Source organism: Polyodon spathula, chromosome 16, assembly GCF_017654505.1.
Source record: "Polyodon spathula isolate WHYD16114869_AA chromosome 16, ASM1765450v1, whole genome shotgun sequence".
Taxonomy (NCBI): domain Eukaryota; kingdom Metazoa; phylum Chordata; class Actinopteri; order Acipenseriformes; family Polyodontidae; genus Polyodon; species Polyodon spathula.
In genome coordinates, this window is record NC_054549.1 from 28274272 (window position 1) to 28297914 (window position 23643).

Sequence of the window (23643 nt, forward strand, 5' to 3'; positions counted from 1 at the left end):
AGGTCTATAAAATTAATATGATTATATTTACTGTACATAAGTTGCCTAAGTACAGGCATTTCCTAGCACTGAATTATTTTCATTTACAAAATTAAGTTAATTGAAACTGTCATCACCTTAGAAATTCATTACAGCGCTACTCCAGCTGAGTGGACATCAAAGTCAATTTTCAAGGCTTAAGGTTAGGTAACTGTCAGGTTATTTGAGACTGTATTGCACTTTTATTAAGCAGGAATTGCAATAAGATAGTTCATTGATCTATAATACTTATTGAATATGACATAAAACTAATTATCAAAAATCCTTGGGTACTGCTAGCTGCTTAAAGACAGTTGTAGAAGTGTCCACTGTGCCTGAAACTTGCAGGGAGGGTGGATAGAGAAGAGATGACAGGAGTAGATTAAAACACTGTATCGTTTTAACAAGGGGAACAAATAGTAATTTAAAAAAAAGTAGTTAAAAAGTTATTTTCATGACTCACAGCGCTAAACGCTTTTTATCATGTTATTTTATTTTAATTGTTTTAGAATATGCTGTTTAATCTTTATTATGGGAAAGCGTTAACAGTTGCTTATGTATTAGCTAATTAGTATCAAAGTGAATTCGTCTAATGACTCGGTACCAGGTTTGGCTCAAAACTGATGCTGAAAAACAAGTTTTCTTACTGTGGTCTTGGATGTCGCTTTAATTTAATAATGAAAATACAAACAATAAGTAAAAAATAAGCAGATGGGATCTTTAATAATCTTTTTCTAGAAATGTTCAACAAACCAGTTTATCAGTTCATTATTATAACACACGCTAACCCCCTCCCCCCCAACCACCAACCTCACCCCCACAAAACAAAAACACTACTCAATGCATGCTGTCATGTTACTCTGATTGCATCCAGAATCAACATCTGTATTGTTACTACACATGGGAAATACAGGGACTGCAGATAATGAGGAGTCTTTTCATTCACTGATTTAGTCTGGGTCTTCAGTTAGCTATGTGCTTCACTTGTCTGAAATCTGAGCTGGAGTGACTGGCTTTTCACCAATTCTACAGCAATTCCCTCTCATTAACATTTCACAGGGTCCAAATCTGTCTGATGAGGAAAGGAACCATAAAAGAACACACGATTCTTATCACTGCCAAGCAACAGAGACATGTATTTTGTATTAAGATTTATTTGAAAAAAAAAAAAAAATTCACAGGGCTCAAGGTTGATACATGTCACACAATTGTTACTTTAATCAAATATTTCATAGTCCGAGGACTCAAAAAACATCATTCCTCTATAGCAACATCCTAATCCTCAACCTATTAAGGGGAATATCTTGGGAAGAATATGGTGTTGCCAATTCAAAGTTATTGCACCTTTTAAATGTTGGAATGACATACAGTATACCTGCAGTATATGTACAGTCAAACCCATTTAATATCAGCTTATAATCAGAATCAAACTGAAGTCAATGCTTCTTTTAATATCACACTTTTATCAGCCATAAATCAGATTTCCACCCCACGTAATATCACTTTGGAAAATAAAAGCATGGTTTTGAAAGTCCCATTACAGTTTTGAAAAGTTCTACTATAGCAGCATAATAAAAGCATTTATTATACAACTGTGTTGTACAGTTTAGAATTTATTTATTTATTTTTTTAATTAAAGGAAGCCGATTGTAATTGGTATCTCTACCTGCATTAACTACATTTAAAGTTCCACAGCAAAATAGGTGTGTTTGTATTAACATTATTATGTGTTTTAATGCTTATTTTACCAGGTAACTGAAGAACTCCTAATAGTGATATTAAAATGGCTTGACTGTACTTATCACCATGGACATTTTTTATCTAATGACTGGAGTCATTTGATTGTGTGTGTGTTTTTTCCTCCCAGGACAGGTCCCTAATGCCATCTCCCGCTTACAGTGCTTGTGGTGGTCGTTCCCCTTTCCCTAGTACCTGAGGAAGATGGTCCTCAACACCACCATGAACTATGGCCAAGATGGTTAAGCTATATTTTAAATCTGAGCAGAATTCTAAACTAAATCTCCCTTAGATCACACTGCCACCCACAATACTGATTATAGTGATAGTACTGTGGATAATCACAAAGATCTGGATCCAGGCCCAAGCAAATATGAGTGGGCAATGAACATCCAATATAGCAGCTCTCTTGATACCATGATCACCCCATTGACCCTGTTTTTACAGAAATATAATCATGCTTCTGTAGTTCAAGAATAAGAATGCACCCGTCTTCTGCATCATAACAGGAGCCAATAGCAAAGTTTATACTGTGAATCTCATCCATCTTCTAAATAGAAATCAAACAATGCAATAAAGCATTACCATGAAATATATTAAAAAAAACATTTAATTGAATAGGAGTCCCATTCTTTAGGGCAGAGTTCCAAATGATGATGCAAATTAGACCTACTAAAAAACACACCTGGTTTGCTACACAATGAAACCAGCCGAAGTTCGGGCTCACCTTTCTCCTAAGAACTTCTACAGCAGACAGGCACAGATTAGACTGTTGCAAATCTAAATGGGAATGTGTATGCACAAAAATGCACAGTTCCTAAACTTTTTTCTTTTTCCAGCTGTTAAGAAAGCCAATGCACTAATGTGTGTTATGAATCACAGGCCAGCAAACTCGGATGGCATCTCTTTAGAGACAGGAAGCTCCGAGATGGGGGAACATGTATGTTCATGAATGGATTTATAAAATCCTATACAGGTTCTTCTAACATTCCATGACTGAAATTGTCTGCGGTGAAAACAAGGCCAGGGGGAGGTCTCCCGTCCCAACCTCCTCGGTCTTCCCCCAGTGCTTGCAGGTTACAAGTAGTTCTAGGCATTCATGATTCTCCAGCGGTCGCTGTCAATGCTGTTGATGCTGCCGACGGGGTAGTGAGCAGAGGCAACATCGTCCAGGTAGGCCCCAGAGCTGTCGATCTGCGTGCTGGAGTAGGAATCGAAGGCATCTTTCTTCCCCACACCAAAGGTAGGCGGCAGGTGCACATCGGTGTCATCAGGCTCATCCACCTGAGATTTGTAGGAGAACAGGATCTTTGGCTCAGACCTGGGAGAAGAACAAGAGTTGTAGCAATCCAATACAAAGACATTACAGCTAGGGGGTTGAAATAGATTACATTTTGTTAAGATAAAACACTATGGAGAGTTGTGTCCTATTTTTACATTTAGAAATATTCAATGAAAATTATGAAATACCTTGTCTATGGAAACCTGCAGTAACTAGTGGTGTTCTTACATCTTCAAGGTTAGTCTAGTGTGTGCAGATTTAGAATATGCACATCCCTCTTTATAAGATCATTGAGACCCTTCAAACTTTATCTCATTTATGTAAGTAAAAGAATCAAAAAACTCATTTCGACATTGAAAAAGACTTCCAGAAACATCTGCCATGTTTTATAGGTGTGGCTGATGTGATAGTTTTACAGGCATAAATAAGTGTGATTTTTATAATTATTAAAAGTATTATTAGTTTTCTTTATGGCGGTGTTTCGATCAACCACGATTTAGACTAAATCGACTCAATTAATTCAATAAAAACAATTATGCCAAGAATAAAAATAATAGCCTTGCCAAGACCACATTTTTGTCTACAGTTTTACTTTTCCAGACTCCTATGAATACCACTTTCCTGCCACGGTTCTTTTTTAGTTGTATTGTCTGGAATCAACAGCTAAACAGTACAGGTAGAGATGTTATGGAGAGATAACTGTTTTACAAAATAAATTGCGAGGAGAAACCACCACTAACTAGTTACTTACCCAAAAAATCCTTGAAGGAATGTCACATAAATCAGAGGTGCAAAAACCGAGAAATAGAGGAAGGTGGTCACGTCAACACAGCTGTTGAGATAAAAAAACAAACAAAAAAAAAATAACACCACACTGGAGGTTTAAAGCCCCAGTCTCCTTTAAATGCTTTGTATTTGAGACAGCATTAGAAGGAAAGATAAGACAAAGCTCCTCTATACTAACAGATGATTCATTGCTGAAAAACATTATTAAAAACACACCCCCTTGCTTACTAAATATCTCCTCTTCAAACAGATATTATCGTGCATGCTACAGTGCCTAAAATCCCCCCCCCCCCTCCCCATTTATAATTTGCTCTTCATTTTAATTTCTTAAAACGATTTTATTACAGCTCAAGGCTTGGCACTCATCAATACAGAAAACGGTGACTAAGACAAAGTGGAAACTGCTTTTGGTAATGATAAATAGACTTTTTATATCCAAGAATGAATTTGGTACTGAGAAACGCCTGTAGTGGTGTTAATTACCTTTTAAAACTGGATTAAAACAGGTTTAAATGGGTTAAACTGACAAAACAAGTTGTTATTTTTTATTTGCCACTGTGCATTGTGAAGGTTATTTCAGTATGCTTTGTTGCCGCTTTGATACCTTATAATTAGCTGTTATGCAAGACATTCATATGTTGGTAAAAGACCTCCTCTATCTCACGACTCTTGAGACAGTCACACATTTACACACTACTGGCATGGTGAATAAGAAACAAAGGTTCTGCACATCTACATGGCTCCTCTTAAAATGAATTCATTGTAAAAACTAAACAAAAGATCAGTGTTATTTTAGTGGGGGGTTGTGGATTCACTTTTGGAGCCACTATCAAACATCACACATACCAAAGTCCTTCTATGATCTCTGCACAGAGAAGTGCACTGCCCAGGCCTTGAACCAGGTTCAACAGGGACAGAATCCCAGCATACAAGTAGAAACTCTTCCTGGCTGCAGAACACAAATAGGGTTGTTTTATTATCAGGGAAAATGGGATTCTTTATATTGCTTTATCAGTTTTTTTTTTTGACATACAGCAAAATCATATCACTCCCTAGCTGTGATTTATGAATTACACTGCCTACTTGTAAGAGTGTATCATAAAATGTTGTAGAACCACAAGAGCTAGATCAGTTTGTTTAAAAAATATGATTTCACAGCAATTTTATTTAAAGCATGTTTATCCTAAACAAATGTACATTCAAGGAAAAAAAATCTTTTCATTTTTCAGCGATGTGACCCTGGATGCTTTTCTCTTGTCTGTAGTGTGATCAATACATTATTTTAACAGATGTTCCCACTTACATGGAAGAGATATGTGGTGCTTTAAAGGAGTTTTTGGAAGAATGACAATCAGGGAATAGACCTAAAAAAAAAAAAAAAATAAATAAATAAATAAGTTAGTTTCATTAAAGGACAGCAATCCAAGATATAAACTTTGCCTTAGTCTTGTTGTAAAACATTAATGGGACTGAACTGGTGTTTAAAGAGTTAATGTTGTCTTGACAACATTGTACCATTGTTCGGCATACTGCAGCACTTGGCAAGGGTTTTCAATAGAACTACATTGTTGTTTCATATAGGTCTCCAAGTCTCTATTTTAATATAGGACTATCCCTTAGAGAATTTAGCTCAACGTTTCCTTTTCTATTCATAGACTACTTCCAATAGCCTGCCACTTTCCTAAAGCACACATTACACCTACCCTAAACCATTTCTTTACAGTGCACTAACTCTTTTCCAGCAACTGTCGATTTTACATACAAGCATTGGACGAAAATGCTAGAAACACACGTGTTATGTAACAAGACAGATTAATTTAAATGCAAATTAGGGAGGGTAGACAGCATGCTCACATATTAGGCATAATGCTGACATGTACAACCAGCTCAATTTATACATCTTGCTGACTTGTCACATTAAATCAGTGCTATACTGGCTACCAACGGTGGCTTTACAACCTATTGACAGTGATGTAGCAGCTGTTATAGCATATAACAGTGAAGTTCCCCAGCCCAGTTACCAGAAAGAAAAAGCAGGAACTAGCGAGCCAGAAGTGTCTTCCTCCATGACCATAGATGTTAAAGTCCTCTGCGGACAGGTGAGCATCAGGATACAGAATCTCCAGAGTCCCCTGGGAAACCAGCAGGGACCAAATGAACCTTCCTGTTGTATAACTTGAAACACTCGTGTTTGTGTTTTTTTTTTTTTTTTTTTTTTAATACATTTAAACAAAAACAAAAGCAAAACAATACTGCTTGTGTGAGTTAAAAACATGTTTAAAAAGCCTTGCTTATCATACTTTGCGTTTTTTTAGTATTGCTATCAGAACTTGAAAGAATGAATGTTTTTGGATGAAGCGTATGCAGTACAAGAGCACCAATGCCCTACACCCCCCCCCCCCCCCCCCCCCCCAAAAAAAAAAAAAAAAAAAAAAAAAAGAAAATTAGTCACAGGCAGGCCTGTTTTACCTGGGTAATGGAATAAGCCAGTGCTAACACAGTGGTGATGGCCAAAACTCGCTTTATACTAGAGTTGCTTTCAAGGTGACCTGCAAAATAAATAAAAATACCTTTGGTCAGCAGGTGTAGTGCTGGGTGCTATTAACTGGCTGACGAAGCGAGTGAACAACATAATAATGAGTGAATTTGTTGGAGTGATGCGTCAGCAATTAAGTGGGACTTGTTTCTCCTAAACATCTTGCAAGTACAACAGTAAAAGGTAAAATGTTAAGAATGACAACTTTCCAACTTAATACAAAATTTAAATTTTGGAGAAATGCTACAGTTACAAAAAGTACTCATTTAATCCTTAATACACAGATGTTTGTCACATTTACATATACAAAGTGTTTCACCTACCAAAGGCTAGTCCCAGTATAATGACACTGAGCTCAATGGCCAGCAAGAAAAATCGCGTGATCTCCCACAGAACCTGAAAAAAAAAAAAGACAATGGGAATGTTTTTTTTTTGTTTGTTTTAATGACAATTCCGTTTTTGCAATCATTCTGATCTTGAGATTTGCGTCTGTGTAAGGTGCTTTCACCAGAGATATGGAGTTTTAGTTGCCTACTGTATATATTTAACAATGGCTAGTCCAGACAAAGTGAGAGCCAGCACAATCTAGTAATCTCCCACTTTGGGTTTCCTCTTGTTTGGCTGCCCACAAGACATTTTGTCTGATGTAAGCTATGTAGCATGTCTAAGGCTGGCAACTAGAATCAAAGATCCACTCCTGAAAAATAGTTTTAAGTAATTGTAATTAGATGCTGAGCTTGAACAGTGTTTCTGTATTCTTTAAAAAAAAATCACAAAACTTCTGACTACTTGCAATTGCCAATCTATGTAAGTTCTCGGGCGTTTGTGTAGATGAACACGTTTTATGAATATTGGACAAAAAGTAACCCTTTTATTCCAACTGCCCGTTTCTACAATATTTTTATATGTGCCTGGAGCATTTTAGATGGCTACAGAAAAGCATAATCAAATTGCATCAGGTCTGGTGAATACCAGTTTGCCTCTTACCTTATCAATGATGGTAGCAACACTTGAAGTACTGACTGTCATGGAGACTATGGCACGGGTGATCCCCACTGCGGCCACAACAAACACCTGGAAGACACAAGGCCAGCCGAGGCGAGAAATTCCACAGACTGAGAAAAGTATAGATCTGCCGATTACCTGATCCCTAAACAGACATCATGTCTTTTGATCATGGGCGTCCTTGCTTAATTTGAGTCTAGATGTGATATTTACAGAGTGCATGAGCCAGGATTCTATCCAGTCTGCTCAGATTGTGCAAGACAGTTGACAGAAGGGAGAAAGAGATTTGAATTTTATTGAATTGAACGCTTTAGAGTGCAATGACCAAAATTTGGATTTAAAGTTGTTAAAAAAACAAAACATGCTTACTAAAATGCATAATTATGTAGATTTAATCATTCATTCAAACATCTGGTGTAAAGGAGATGTCAAAAACTCAAAGTGCTAATTTATGTCAACTGGGTTAATCTCACACCATTTATATACACTTTGTATTAAATGCAAGAAATAGAAACTGAATGTGACTACAAGGTAGCTTCACAGACCCTAATCTTGGTCTAGCTTATCTTATGTCCAAGAGAACACCCCCCCCTCCCTCCCTCCCTCCCTCCTCACACACAGATTGGTGCCGATAGACCAGCAGTATGATTCACTCAATAAAACCTTGTCACTCAGTGAGAAACAGTGTATATATAGACAAATCAACTGTGCAGCACAAATAGTGCCTGTCTTATTGTAACAAGCTGCCAGCAGCACACACTGTGTCAATCACTTATTTTTATTTTGATCTATTCACAGCTGTTGAGGCAGGAGTTTCACTTTCATGTTCACTGTCTTTGACAGGTTTCTCAGCTTCTGTTTACCAGATATAGGAACTTTTAGAACAGGGGAAGCCTGTGGAACATATTGCCAGGTGTTTTTTTTTTTAATTTTTAAAAAAAAAAATGTAAAACCTCAAGACTTTCAGAATATCAGCCTTAACAATAAAAAGATTAATAAAATATAAAGAATAGAGCAAGCAGCTCGCTCAGGTGAACAGACAACTTTAAACAAGCTGTAGAACTTTGAAGTCAATACTAAACTTCAATGGTAGCTAACGCAAAAAACTGCTCAATAAGCACTGAACTTGAACACAACAGTGCGAAAACATAAAATTCTGAACCTTCCTAATTGCTACCGTGCTTACCAGGATGTAGAAGGTGATAAAGATGGGACTGGATGTAACTTGTATCTTGGCTCTGGCGGATGGCAGTTTCCACAGCAGAAACATAAAGAACGCCACATTTGGGACCAGCAGCAGCAGATCCCAAAATCGGACTCTGAAAATAAAAACAAAAGTGCATGGCGCAATCAGGTGCTCAGGAATGCATGCGTAAAAAAGGCAGACAAGCGATACAGAAAAGCATAAACAAAGGCAAATTACCCTTAGAAATTTAAAAAGGCTGCAGGATCTCTTCATGAGGACACTGGAAGAGCAGCAATGCTTTAAATGAACTGTACAGGCGCTTAACCTTACCGTGAGTCTCCGATATCTTCATAGAGAATCTGGAGACACTGGTGAGGCTTGGTGATGTTTGCTCCACTGTCAGGGTGCAACGTTGGTGGCACTGAAGAAGTGTTCTCAAACGCTGGTGGCAGAGATGTGCTTCCGTTACCATAGACGGCAAACCTCACCACGGCAGTCACTTCTTCCAACATCCTGCTGCAGACCTACAACACAAAAGCATCCGATATATCACTGGGATCAAAACACTGATCCCGACTTTCCAGCATCCAATCAGGAAACAACAGAGTTCAACAAAATTAACTTGGTATCTGCTGTTTTAATTGAATGAATATCCATGGAGACAGGTGATACAGTGGAGGTGGCCACTCATACCTTTTAGTTGGAAAACATTCATCCATTTGTGATTGACACAAGAAAATAACTTAATTCACATATGTCACTGAGACATGCCGTGTATTGAATTACATTATCACAATGTTGTGACATCATTGCTTGATACACAGCACCTGTATCCCTTTACCATGGAACAGACACCACACTGGCTGATCTATTAAAGACAGTCTCATTTTCTGATCCAGTAATGCAGGATTCTTTTTTTTGCAATACTATCTGTTTTGCTTGTATGGAGTGGTGGACATCTTAAAACTACACTTGAAAGTAGAAATGTAGAACGAACTTTTGAATTTCTCCTGTCATTCTATTTGCTGAAAGTTTCAGAGCGATAGAATAGCTTTTCTAGTACAAGACGAAAGTAAATTGTCAAATTCTAGGATTGAACAACAGGAAGATAATTCGAACATTGTTCTTTTGGTTCCTCTTGTTAAATGTGCTACATAATTGTTCATGTTTGCATGCAGTAGTCTCCTGGTAGCTCATTTGGTCCTTACTGTTTATGGCAATGCATGTAATATAATGAAGTAAACCATGTATACACAATAAAATTAAATAAAATCTTCTCTCAGACAAAACAAACAACCGCCAATGTCCCCGGTTACGCTCAATACAAATAAGGTGCAACTGCAGTCTGGAATTTGTGACTGGTCTCCAAATGGAAGGTGGGGGTGGTACTAAAGGTCATTTGATATTCAGCATTACTAAATAAAAACAGATTTTCATTGTGTCCTGTGCAATCAGAAAGAAAGGAACACATCAACATTTTGAGTGTTGTTTGCCGTACACTCAAAAAGCAACACCTCTGTAAAGCCACTGCAGATAAATGTGATCTGGCATTTTAAATGTAACTTACTGAATTTTCTGTTTCAATATCGCTATAATATACATCGCGGTCCTGGAATATATATTCAAAAAATATGTAGCACTTCCCACAGCTACTTCTGTTTACTGACATTGGTGAGCATATTATCATGGGAATGGTCACAAAAAACAACTGCCATATCAAACACCGCCCCCGACCCCCGTTACAAACACTGCTCGTCTTTAAAACTGAAAAGCTTGATCTGAATTGTGTTTTGTCTATGAACGCTGCACTAATGCTTGCAAATAGCTAACAAAACATCAAATAGCTTAAAAAAAAACAAAAAAAAACCCCTCCACTCTCAAATAAAAAAAACGTGCGGCTCAAAAGATTACAGTAATCCCACCGATTCCAAATACATCTTGACTAGAACCAGTACGTCCACTGCCAAAGAACACCCCCCCCAAAAAATGCTAATACTAGTAAACATCAGCGCTGAACTTAAGATAGTTAAACATTTATGCTAGTGCCACTATCTGGCAACATCTACCAAACATACTGTATAACATGTAGTGGATCACCGCTTTCTCACATCAATTATGTAATCATTTAATAATAATATCCATGTATTCGGTAATTGTTCGCTTGGAAATGCTAAATATTTCAATCGGGATAAACCCTGGGTACTACATGCATACAGTCAGTGTGGAAGTCGTGAAACCATCCATAAACCATCAAGTTGTTTTTTTTGTTTGTTTTTTCTCTTATTATTTTTGATAATTTGAAACCGATTGAGGTTTCGATCCACTAGTAATATTTGTGAATAATACTCACAAAACCGTAACTGTCACCTCACAGATGTGGGGAGATGACTCCTCCGTCGAGTGCATTAAAATCAAGAATTCCTGGTATTTGTTTATTAAAATAAGAGTTTAAAAAAAAAAAAAAAAAAAAATCTGTCACCTGACTGTGGAATTCTCGCTCTTTCTCGTTTCCTTTTCCCTTTCTCTTAAAGCAGGAGAACTTCCTTTGCGAGACCACCTAGGGAGTGTCTAAAAACAACCACAACCAACAGAAATGACAGTTGTAACACAGCACGATATTAAAATTACACATCGATAAATAAACACTTGCATCCAAAAACACAACCATTACTAAAATATTGTTTTTTGTTGTTTTGTTTTTTTTTTTTTTTTTTTTAGGGGGCACATGATAAAAATGTTGTAGGTTTGACCCGCTGTATTGTAATTTTACGATATATAGTTTAATTTGATATAACATTATTCCTGCAAGAAAAAAATGTTTTAAGTATTACGTAAGAATATATTTCACCTAAAGTTTAAGTTACATTCTTTATTTCGTTTTTACATTGGTAAAAAGGTCGGATTATATTCTCCTAAATAATTATATTTAGCAGCCAGTCGTTAGTTAATATATTGTAATTGTTTTTATGTGATAGATAGTTAAGATCATACACAGTTTTTTTTTTTTTGTTTGTGTGTTTGTTTTGTTAAATGTTGTTTAAGGTCTTTACGCACGATCCCTTGTGCTCAGAATGCAACGCAAAGCAAGACTGACAGTCCAACAGCCCAGTCTTAATTAAATGTAACCCATGCTGCGCGTCATGTTTTGACTCTGAACCAATTATATTGAGTCTGGCTAAACGCAGAGATTATATAAGAGCATTGCTTTACATTCATTAATTCTTACAATTTGAAAGTATGGAAGGGTCCGTATTAGTTTAGCGCCACAATAGACTGAAACAATTGTTACTAGCACCCACCATCTAGCCCAGCTTATATATAGGAGTGTATACTCTATATAACATATACTTTATTACAATTATTCTATTATTTTCCTTGTCCATTGTATCTATCTTGTCGCGCCATTAAAACAGTGCACCACGAATAACCACCTACTGTTGCATGTATACCGCGCGTGTTTTTGGCTCCCTTGCTTTTTCTAGGGGCTTTATCTAACTGAATTGGAATAATGTAGCACAAGGGCACCATATTTGTGCTATGTACATATTTGTAAAAAATGACAATGCACCACAGCGTGATCATGCTTGTTCAGTTATATTACATTTGACAGAAATTTGGCAGGATGTTTCTTTGAAACAAAGAAAAGCCAGCATTAAGCATTCGACAATGTTAAAAAGTTCATGTCGTTTAACACAGCACTAAGCATGCACCTGCCCTCCTGCATTTGTGGGTCCCTTGAGTTTGCGTCATTAATATTTATAAGCCGTGGGCCAATAGAAGGCAAAAGCGAAGGTTCATATATAAATATTCATAAGATTTCGCGGGCTTTGGATGGTCACGTGGGAGTTTCGCGCGAAAAAGCTGAAAAAATCAGTTTCCTACACACCGGAATACAGACAAGAAGCAGGCGCTGCAGAATGGCTGTGAGTACAATACACGTTTTAATGTTCACAATGTAAACCAGACCACGCCGAGGAAAATTTAGATCGATATACAATTAACTTACAGTATATACGCTGAGTTGGCCTTATTTTCGACATAATTGGTGAATTCACGTTGTATATTGAACTAGTTTACATTGCATATGTGAGCCGGTTCAGCCAAGTGCATGTTATGCAGGGGTTTGTTTGCTGTGTTATTTTTTTTTATATTGTATACTTTTGGTTGAAATTGAGAATATACATAGCTCTTGATGACTGTTAGTAACCTACATGTACATTTTTAGAACAGGTAGGTTTGCATTCTAAAGCAAGTTTAAAACGTATGTGCTCATACATGTATGTACTGTACTAGTAACTTACAGAACAAATACAGATAGGCCATACACGGTTTTCTGTTAACGATCTGAAAAAACATAACTGAGTATGACAGAACTATGTGCGCAATGTTTACACGGTGTATATGAGGTTAACACCACAACAAGAAAAAGTACAATAATCTGACACTTCATCTACTGTAAGATTGACGTTACTGTGTGTTTTTTACTACTCTGCCTGGTTATTTGTCTTTGGCCTAAGCAAACTGCTTTGGAGCAGTGATAAATGAAGTCTTGCCATTTTGTGTAAGCCACTGACGTGTGTTTGGGAGGGTGTACTGCATAAAACAAATTCTCACACCCCTAAATACTTTGCGTTCAAATTCCAGGATTCATCCGAGTCCTTCAACATTGCCACCAGCCCCAGCAGAGGCCTGACCTCCAGCCCAGGTCGTGATTTACCCCCATTCGAAGATGAGTCTGAGGGGCTGATAGGGGGAGATGCTCTTCCTGAGGAGGAGGAAGATGATGGAGAGGAGCTGATTGGAGATGGCATGGAACGGTGAGCACTTGTTAAATAAGAACACTCTCACATATGTACACCAACGTGGAGTAAAACTGCACTACAGGCATCATCATAAGCAATATGTAAGGCAGATTAGGATCTTGCCTACTGTATCTGCACCACTCATTAAAAATGATCTGAATTTGTTCCTTTGCTTAGACACAAGGAACCCTGTATAGTGTAATTAGTCCTCTGTGAAAAATCAGATTGCAGATCGTGCTGCAAATTTGCACTTTGGGTTTCTAGAAATATTGATCTGCAGAATCATGCAAAAACTTGCTTTGCCACCAAATTTAAGAAGAACAAATGTAAGTTTATAAGGTTCTATTGGGCAGAGCTTTGAGCTTGTAAATACCTGTGCTTTGTCTCTGTGGTTCCACTTGCTCTGTCTGGAAAGCCAAGGACTGCATGTAACACTTATGCTAAAATGGATACATACAAAGTAAGTGGGCTTCTGGAGACATAACACACTTCTCACAGTAGTGAGAAAACATGTTTTTATTTCTTCAAGTCTGTTTTATGTAGAATCAGTGCTAAGACATTTGATTTGAAAAGAATAGGTGTTACTTAACACACTGCAAAGTATACAATGTACACATTACATTTCCTTTCTCAGTGTTGTATATATTTTCAAACATTGCAGACTCCTTTCAAATTTATCGCACATCATGGGTTAACTGGGAAATACATTTTTCAACATTTACTCGCCAGGAGTAAAATGTGACTTGTAAGGATTACAGTGTATCATGAACTTGCATTGTTGCAGGAGGGAGCATTAATGGGATACAGTGCAACGTTTAGTAGAAAAATTATTTCTTCTGCCATAAAAAATGACTAGTGAAGCTATGTTATTTGTAGGCTACTTTATGGTTACTTTCTTTTCCCTCGCACTAAGGGTTTAAACTACTGTAATTAAAACTGCAGTAAAGCCAGGGTTTATTTATCTTGCTGCTGACAGTGGCCTCATAAGTTTGTTGTTGGAATTAAAGTTAGTAAAGTTGTAATAAATGTTTGTGCGCTTCAGTGTTAGTGTAGGTACTGTGATAAACTTTGAAAACAGCCCAATAAAAATAATATTGTACAAATAAACAGTATTTACCTTTAAGGGGAAATTGCATTAAAAAAGCCCTGCCACAAGTTATGAAAATGTGCAATGCTTTTCACAAGAGACTAGTTTAGGGTATGCAGTGGCTCACCTAGTAAAATCACTACAGTTTGAAGTAGAGGGTGTGTCATTCAAGTGTGGTTCAAATCCTGCTCACAGCAAGTTCCAGTTCTGGTCTAAGGACCCACAGGATAGCAGCAGTTGGACCAGTTTGCCTGACTGTGACTTCTACTGATCACACATACCAACTAGAGACTTGCTACACTGGACTCTCACTTGCTTTGTTAATAACTGGGGAAGGCTGTAAAAATAAATGAATGAGATACTACACCTGAGAAATGAATAGTACATGAGTACAGTAAAAAGAATAGTACAGTTCTTTGAAGTGTGTGCTCCTGTTCTGCTGTCCACTTAAACAACCCTCTCTCCCTCCATCTCTGTAGGGATTACCGTGCAATTCCGGAGCTGGACCAGTTCGAAGCGGAAGGCTTGGATGATGATGAGGACCTGTCCGAGCTGTCTCCTGGAGCTCGAGCCGCTGCTGAGGAAGCCATGAAGCGTCGGGACAGGGAGAGGGGTCTGAGTGGGCGCATGAGGAGGGGGCTGCTGTACGGTAAATGGAGCTGATATGGAAAAACTAAACACTCAACCCACTTGAGGTTTCCTCGAGTGGCATGCTGAAATTAATAATTCAACTAGAAACAAATTGACAAACCCCTGCCTTCCCATGTGTGTCTTGATCTTTAGCTGTTTACTCCATTTGAAAGACCAAAAAAATTATATAAAATTAATGATGTCAAGGACACACTTTTGACAGATTCATCTCGCTGTTATGAAAGCATTAATCAAAACACGTATTTGCTTTTGACATTGTATTTCAGGGCAATTAAATAAGCATCTGTAATAAATCTGTTAATCTCTTGCACCACCGCTTGATCTTGGCTGTATATCTGGATTTAAAAATAATTTTAACCTGGATGAGTCTACAGTAGAGTTGCATTGATGACATTTGCGCCAACTCTAGCTGTAAACACATTTTCCTTCCGTCCCTCTAGACAGTGAAGATGAGGATGAGGAGCGGCCAGCTCGGAAGCGGAGACTGGCAGAGCGAGCAGCGGACGGGGCTCCACAGGACGATGACGAGGACATGATTGAGAGCATAGAGAACCTGGAGGACCTGAAGGGCCACTCTGTCAGGGAATGGGTGTCCATGGCGGCCCCACGCCTCGAGATCTACCACCGCTTCAAGAACTTCCTGAGGACCCACGTGGACGAGCATGGACACAACGTCTTCAAGGAGAAGATCAGCGACATGTGCAAAGGTACAGAGTTGGTTAGCCTTTGCCACCTTACTTTGATTAGTGCTTTTTTTCCTCATTTAAGGAAAAAAAAAAACTAATGCTATTGGTCTCAAATTCTTGGTTATAAAGTTCAGCAGTTTCTGCAAGCTGTTGATCACATAACTTAAGCTGTTTTCACAGACCCTAATTAGCACCAGCTTTACGTAATACAGTGCAATTTGTGCTGAAAAAGAACTGTGAAACCAGAAGTCATTGTGGCAGTATGGGGACTGCCAGCAACTGTTCCTTCTTAGAATGTCTTGTTTTATAGCCATGAAGTGAGATTGTATTATAATCGGATTCTAGAAACATAAGAAATAGCACTGTACTAAGGTTTACTGAAGTGGTTGTGTTTCCACGATTTGAATAAGCTGTATCGGTGATTGATTGACTTGTATGTTTCCTCTGGCAGAGAACAGAGAGAGCTTGGTTGTGAACTATGAGGACCTGGCAGCTCGAGAACACGTCCTGGCCTACTTTTTGCCTGAAGCTCCCACAGAGATGCTGAAGATCTTTGATGAGGCAGCGAAGGAGGTGGTGCTGGCCATGTACCCCAAATATGACCGCATTGCCCACGAGATTCACGCCCGCATTTGTAACCTGCCACTGGTGGAGGAGCTGCGTTCCCTCAGGTACACTCACTGACCTGAAAGGTGCTTGTATTCTTACAGCAGCTGTGGATGTCTGAGTTCAGTTTTCTAGGGGGTAGGTGACACCGTTCTAGGGGAGTATTATAACATTTTGGAAACAGACTTACACACACTTATTACAGTAAAGTGCGATGAAACTTAAAGGCATTCTGAAGTTACCGAGTATCGGCATCAGTGATACATACATGGAAGTGCATGATTTAATTAGATGACTCTAATTTTGTATTAACAGCTGTGGCACACTTGTGTTTTACTGAAAGTACAGATATTTTAATATAAGTAATGCTGATTTCTCTCTTTACAGGCAGCTGCACTTGAACCAGCTGATCCGCACAAGCGGAGTGGTGACCTGCTGCACAGGGGTGCTGCCTCAGCTCAGCATGGTCAAGTACAACTGTAACAAGTGCAACTTTCTCCTGGGGCCCTTTTTCCAGTCCCAGAACCAGGAGGTGAAGCCAGGCTCATGTCCAGAGTGTCAGTCCCTGGGACCCTTTGAGATCAACATGGAGGAGGTAACCATCAGCACAGATGGGGAACCTTTTTGAGGTGTATCAGTTAAGTTTGAGCATTGACCAAGTACTACATGTGTTACAATTTTTCATACCAGTTTATATGTAAAAAGTAGAAGTCAAATATATTACGCAAGACGGCCCAGTCTTTCACTTTAGATTAAGAGTAGAACTTCTGGGTAAACTTAGATCTTTTATATACCTCTTAACCTTATTCCCTTCTCCTTCTCAGACAGTCTATCAGAACTACCAGCGCATCACTATCCAGGAGAGCCCAGGAAAGGTGGCAGCTGGAAGGCTGCCTCGCTCTAAAGATGCCATCCTCCTCGCGGACCTGGTGGACAGCTGCAAACCTGGGGATGAGATTGTGAGTGAAACGGGGCCTAACCTCCAGCTTTTCTCTGCTGACCACCTAGTGCTGTCTTTTGCAAAATAAACTACTCTACACTTCAAGCATTTGACAGATAAAAATATTGGATAAGTAAGCCAACATTACAGTATTTAACTATACCAGGGGTATCCTTTCACAGTCCTGAAGAGCTCCAGGTTTAATAATGAACTGCTTCAGGGTTTGAGTGGAGGTTTAATTTCTTCAATTAAACAATTTAGAACAGGGTTGGAACAAAGACCAGGAGTGGAAGAGTGAACTGAACTAGACTTTCTTAACCTTTTTATTGTACCCATCTCCTATTTGATGGTGAGTTATAACTTGGCCATGTTACCTCAAATGTGTTAGCAGTGACTGTCTTCCTTTTGATGCAGGAATTGGGCATTGACATTAGAAAGACAATCAATGAATTTGAGTGAATATGTTCCAAACTCGCTGAATCTTTCCTTTGCTGTCCAGGAGCTGACAGGTATTTACAACAATAACTATGATGGCTCGCTGAACACATCTAATGGCTTCCCGGTGTTTGCCACAGTCATCATGGCCAATCACATCTCCAAGAAGGATGACAAGGTGGCGGTGGGAGAGCTGACAGATGAAGATATCAAGGCCATTGTAGGCTTGTCGAAGGATGAGCGCATAGGGGAGAAGGTGAGTCAGGCCTGTGTGCTTGCTTACTGAATTAGAATGGATTGTGTTTTAAATGTCGTGTAGATCTGTAGATGCTGTTCCTATCAAACCTTTTGGGAGAGGCTTTTATAATCTGGAGTAATCGTGTAAATGCAGATCCATGTGGCTGTTTAAACTGAACTATCTTTCTCCAAAATATAAATAAGTGTTTTCTTTACTGTTTTCCACCCATAGATTTTTGCCAGCATTGGACCTTCCATTTATGGCCATGAAGACATTAAGAGAGGACTTGCCCTGGCACTGTTTGGAGGGGAGCCAAAAAACCCAGGTAGGCTGGAATTCTTATCCAATTTAAAAGGAAAATGGATTTGTTCCTTAAATTTACATACTGTAACCTACCATCTCAGATTGTCTTATTTCTCCACCCAGGAATTGCTTGAAGCATGTTTTTGTATTGGTGTTATTGTTTTTGATTAGGTGGGAAGCACAAGGTGCGTGGCGACATTAACATGCTGCTCTGTGGAGATCCTGGCACTGCCAAGTCTCAGTTCCTGAAGTATGTGGAGAAGGTGGCCAGCCGAGCAGTGTTCACCACGGGCCAAGGCGCCTCTGCTGTCGGTCTCACAGCCTACGTCCAGAGGCACCCTGTCACCAGAGAGTGGACACTAGAGGCTGGGGCCCTGGTGCTTGCTGATCGAGGAGTCTGCCTGATTGATGAGTTTGACAAGGTGAGTGGGCTGGTTTTGGTGCCAGTACATGGGTGTAGATGTAATGCATTATGTTTCTTTGCAATCCTTTAAGTCATATCCAGAACTACAAGGTTCACAACCTATATCATTTTGCAGATTAAACTAACAATATTTTCTGGAAGGCAATTACTTCAGTTGTATTTGCAAGAAAAAACAAAGTAGGTTTGCTATTTCACCCCTTTGTTATCAAGTGGGAACTCGAATGTGTACTTCAGACCCCAATGTCATTGCATCAGAATCGTCTCCAAAATTTCTTTAGTGCTCTGATTGCTATGGTAATTGACCTAAAGCCTGTTTCCTCTGCAGATGAATGACCAAGACAGAACAAGTATCCATGAGGCAATGGAGCAGCAGAGCATCTCCATCTCCAAGGCTGGGATTGTTACCTCTCTGCAAGCCCGCTGCACAGTCATTGCAGCTTCCAACCCCATCGGTAATGTCCCAACATCAGGGGAAAACCCCCCCCCCCAAAAAATCTGATGGTATTTGCTGTGGTAATTGGATCTTTAAGCCGTGGAGAACCACTTATAAACAAACTAATTTATCTAATTTACACACCGTAACTCCTTACTGTCCTTTTCAGGTGGCCGTTATGACCCCTCACTGACCTTCTCTGATAACGTGGACCTAACTGAGCCCATTGTGTCTCGATTTGACATTCTCTGTGTGGTCAGGGACACAGTGGACCCAGTCCAGGTGGGTTTTGCACTGAACGGTCTCCTTGGGAGAGAAACCAGTACATTTGCCAGCACTTAACACTCTGTACTCTAGCTCTTCTGTGTGAGTGTGATGTAAGACCTGCTTTCTCTTGCAGGATGAAATGCTGGCTCGCTTTGTGGTGAGCAGTCACATTAAGCACCACCCCAGCCACAAGGACGCAGTCAACGGAAACCTAGAGGACATCATCCTGCCCAACAGCTACGGGGTGGACCCTATCCCACAGGAGCTGCTCAAGAAGTACATCATCTACGCCAAGGAGAAGGTCCACCCAAAGCTCAACCAGATGGACCAGGACAAAGTGGCCAGGATGTACAGCGATCTCCGCAAGGAGTCTATGGTAAATATCTTGGTCTTTCCTGAACAGTCAACAGGCATCTTACTGTCCTCCCTAAGTCCCTCCACCAAATGCAGTACAAATCATCATGCATTGTTTTTGCATGCCTTATTGTGTACATGTGCTTGCATCAAACACATTGTTTCAGTGAACGTCTGTGTTTTTATGAAAATCTGTTTAGGCCTTCATACTTTGTCACCATTAACTAGTGCAATTACAGATTGTTATAATGTCCCCGGCAAACACCTAACCATTCAATGGATGGATATGTATTATCTGCTTATAGCTAGCTTTTCTGTGGTGGACAAAAACTTTCTAGTCTCCGTATTCATTTTGGAATCAGTTTTGCAAGGAAAATGTATTTCTGTTCAAAGCTGAGGTTGATGGTTGTCCCTTCTCCTAGGCGACGGGCAGTATTCCAATCACTGTGAGACACATTGAATCCATGATTCGTATGGCGGAGGCTCACGCCCGCATGCACCTGCGTGACTATGTGATGGAGGACGATGTCAACATGGCCATCCGCGTCATGCTGGAGAGCTTTATCGATACTCAGAAATTCAGCGTGATGAGAAGCATGAGGAAGGTGAGGGCGCACACTCTAACACTTCTACAAAAGCTTTTATTTATATATGCAATGTAGAAGTTATGCTGTACAGGTGGTTCCTGTAAGAGGTTGTGGTGCAATAAATCCTGAATTGTAACATGACTTGAAAATGTGTTTCTAACTGCTGCAGCTAGAAAAAGATGAAAAGCTAGAACTACTGCAGAACTTTAGAAACATCAACAGTGCAGTCACAGATTATGGTAGTACAGTGATACTACAAAATTGTTTCAAACTTAAACTATCTTGTGACATTTCAATGGACTTACCATGTGTAATACATTTTAAAGTTCATCTGACCTTTGAATTTGTAATGTGTTTTTACAGTATGTACTGTTAGGTTAAAGCAGTGGCAGTATTTAGCCATCAGGTGGCACTTTAGTACCTGGTAGAAAGCAGGAATGTTGTATACAAAGTTGAGGCTTTTTCTTTCTTACTCAGGAGTAACTTGTGTACTGTGCTGCTTCCCTGTAGACATTTGCACGTTACCTGGCCTTCAAGAGAGACAATAACGAGCTGCTGCTGTTCATTCTGAAGCAGCTGGTGGCAGAGCAGGTCACATACCAACGGAATCGCTATGGGGTGCAGCACGACACCATCGAGATAGCAGAGAAGGACCTAGCTGACAAGGTATGTGGAGCTCTGGAACATTGAGGTCATTCTGGAGTCTCTGGTATTTATTTAATCTGTTGTCAATGTTATTGTAAAGACTTGTGTAGTGGTGCAGTAGGCTTGGTCAATCCTTCCATAATGAAGGAACAATACAAGAACAAATTGCCATATTATTTTTATGGTATTCAAGTGTAATTTGGAAAGAGATCTACAAGTTCTGTTATGTGGTTAGAGCAGGTTTATATTGGGTGTTAAATGTTCTGGAGTTAGATTTCTTGTGGTTACAGTATTAAGCTATTCTACTTGAAGACACCAATTATGTCATTTTAATTTTGGTCCCTTTATTGTATAATACCGACATAAGTTTACTATGAGGTATGCATATCGGTTTCATTGCAAAACAAGCATTAGTTGTATTTGCATTAATATTATGAACTTTGCTATTGCACCTGAGGATAATTCTGTATCATTAAGTTTCTTAAACAGAAAAGTGCTGTTGCAGCTAGCACAGTCGCTTTGTTCTCCTAAAGCATTCTGCCTTGTGTGAACTCTGAACTGCAGTGAGTTCATTGTCTGCCGGTGATGCTCCTGGGAGAAAGTTGGAAACCGGGTCTCAGAATCTTTTATTAGGAGGAAGCCAGGCCTGACCCACAGGCAGGCATTGATGCACCAGTGCTGTGGCAAAACTCCTCACCCATTTATGACCCAGCAGGTCCTGCTGTAAGGTTATTAGTATATATGGAGCCATACAGTTGTGAATGGCTAAGCACCTAGGCGGTCTCCTTCTTTAAGGATTTAGATTCAAAGAAACAAACCTAGGAAACTTGTATTAACCCATTAGGACTGCACTGTGAAAACCACATGTGATGTTAGTGTATTGCCTTCATCAGAGTAATGTTTGTGATATTCTTCTTCATTCCCCACCACCACCTCCTGACACGTTTGTTTACTGCTCACTAATACTTAGTTAGCAAATCTCGACCAGGCCTACACATGTCTGCGCTTTTGACTTGTTGCTGCCTGCATTCGGTATGAAGTGTTGCTTATTCTGCTTAAATGTATGACTTATCTCTGACATCTTTTTTTAGGCTCGTCAGATCAACATACACAACCTGTCTGCATTTTACGACAGCGACCTCTTCAAGCTGAATAAATATTCCCACGATGTCAAGAAAAAGCTGATTGTTCAGCAGTTCTAAAGCCCTGGGCCGAGCCACCAAGCTGCCTTGGAACTGCACACTGCTGGATACCAAACTGCCTATGGGCCGTGACACAAGTGACTGAAAACTGAGTACCAAGCACTGGCGGCAAGAAAAGAAACCGCTGAAGCCTCTTACTTGCTTTAACTACTGGTTACAAATGTATTTTTTGGAACAGTTTTTTTGTTTAAGTCAGAGGGATACTGACATCGTCCTTAAAGGACTTTCATAAGGTAAATGAGTATGAACATATTTTCAGTTTCAGGAATTGAAAAAACTGTCCTGCATATAGAAGTGAGTTTATTAATTGCATGAATGTATGCAGTGAGAGACCTCACATGTCTGTTCCTCCCCTTTTGTATCCTTGTGGATTTTCATCAAGTTGTAAGTTTGAAATGATTTAGTAATGCTCTGTAACTTGAGTAGAGCACCCTTCTTGGACAGTGGAATTTTACCTTCTAGTGGCCTGATTGGATCTTCATGCTAAATGAAAAGTTAGATCTTAATACCCATATTTATGAGACAACCTAACCACTAGTTTTGAGGTGCATTTCCTAAACTGCTTCTGCACAAGGTGGCTTTTAACTCCTCTTGACTGGGAAATTTGCCATTTTACCATCGCCTTTTAAAGATGAGTTGCTGTTATGCTGACTATATACAATATACTTTTTGTTATTCAATGTGATTCAATTTTCCTGCCCTTGGACTGTTCTTCTCTTTCTGGTTTTCAACTGTTTGCGTGTCAAGGCATATAAAGTTTTGAAATGTAGTGACTTGCAAAAGAAATGCTGCTGCATTTACTGCAATTAAGTAAAATGTAGCTTGCAGAATTTAAAAGTGAAAAAAGTAGAAGTGACTTGAGCATTGAATGCTTGTATCTGTATTTTCCACAGATAGGTATTACGTATTTGTGCAGAGAATATCTGCATTTTATAAGAAATTTGGGGTATGAGAATACAGTATGTTTTTGTGTAATGTATTTTTGTGTGCTGTATTTGCATTGTTCTGTAATAAAGACTGTTAATAAAGTTGTGCTTTTCCAAACAAGGAGTTTGGTATCTTCCTTGGTTTTTCAGTCCCAAACAAGTTAAATCATTTGATTCACTTGAGCCACATTGCCATCAGTGCCTACACTCATTTGAAAGCAGTTCTGCCTGTTTACATCATAGGAATTAAATCAATTGGTGAACTGGGACTCTGTTCACTCAGGATTGTGGGCTGGCAGAAATTGGGTTTCCAAACGCTTTGATAAAGGAAACAAACTAATGTAAGCATTGTGTCTGTCTTCTTTTATTTCAACATACAGGTGCTGCAAATTAAATTGTATTCCCTGGCAGTTCTGAATTATTATTTTTTTTTTTTTTTTTTATTGAAATAAGATGTCACCTACTTTCTGGATTTTTCTTTGGTGGTGGGACAGACTGCACAAATCG

The 23643-nt window shown here is 39.2% G+C and overlaps 2 protein-coding genes across 2 annotated transcripts; one reads left to right on the plus strand and one right to left on the minus strand.

Annotated features, from left to right (window-relative positions):
• Positions 1–811: 811 nt before the first annotated feature.
• LOC121329163 (transmembrane protein adipocyte-associated 1 homolog) lies at positions 812–11035 on the minus strand. Its single transcript, XM_041274567.1, has 11 exons — positions 10901–11035; positions 8881–9074; positions 8551–8683; positions 7347–7433; positions 6683–6755; positions 6293–6372; positions 5845–5955; positions 5127–5187; positions 4670–4772; positions 3789–3869; positions 812–3076 (listed from the first exon to the last, which is right to left on the minus strand). The coding sequence occupies exons 2-11, from the start codon at positions 9060–9062 to the stop codon at positions 2845–2847; spliced, it is 1143 nt and encodes a 380-aa protein (XP_041130501.1). The 5' UTR covers positions 9063–9074; positions 10901–11035; the 3' UTR covers positions 812–2844.
• A 1375-nt stretch (positions 11036–12410) lies between these two features.
• LOC121329409 (DNA replication licensing factor mcm2-like) lies at positions 12411–23245 on the plus strand. Its single transcript, XM_041275007.1, has 16 exons — positions 12411–12473; positions 13195–13367; positions 14919–15088; positions 15531–15797; positions 16228–16447; positions 16770–16977; positions 17207–17341; positions 17822–18013; positions 18227–18320; positions 18470–18720; positions 19048–19174; positions 19325–19437; positions 19556–19798; positions 20199–20381; positions 20874–21029; positions 22100–23245. Exons 1-16 carry the CDS (start codon positions 12468–12470, stop codon positions 22208–22210), a joined length of 2649 nt encoding a protein of 882 aa, XP_041130941.1. The 5' UTR covers positions 12411–12467; the 3' UTR covers positions 22211–23245.
• The last annotated feature ends 398 nt before the right edge of the window (positions 23246–23643 follow it).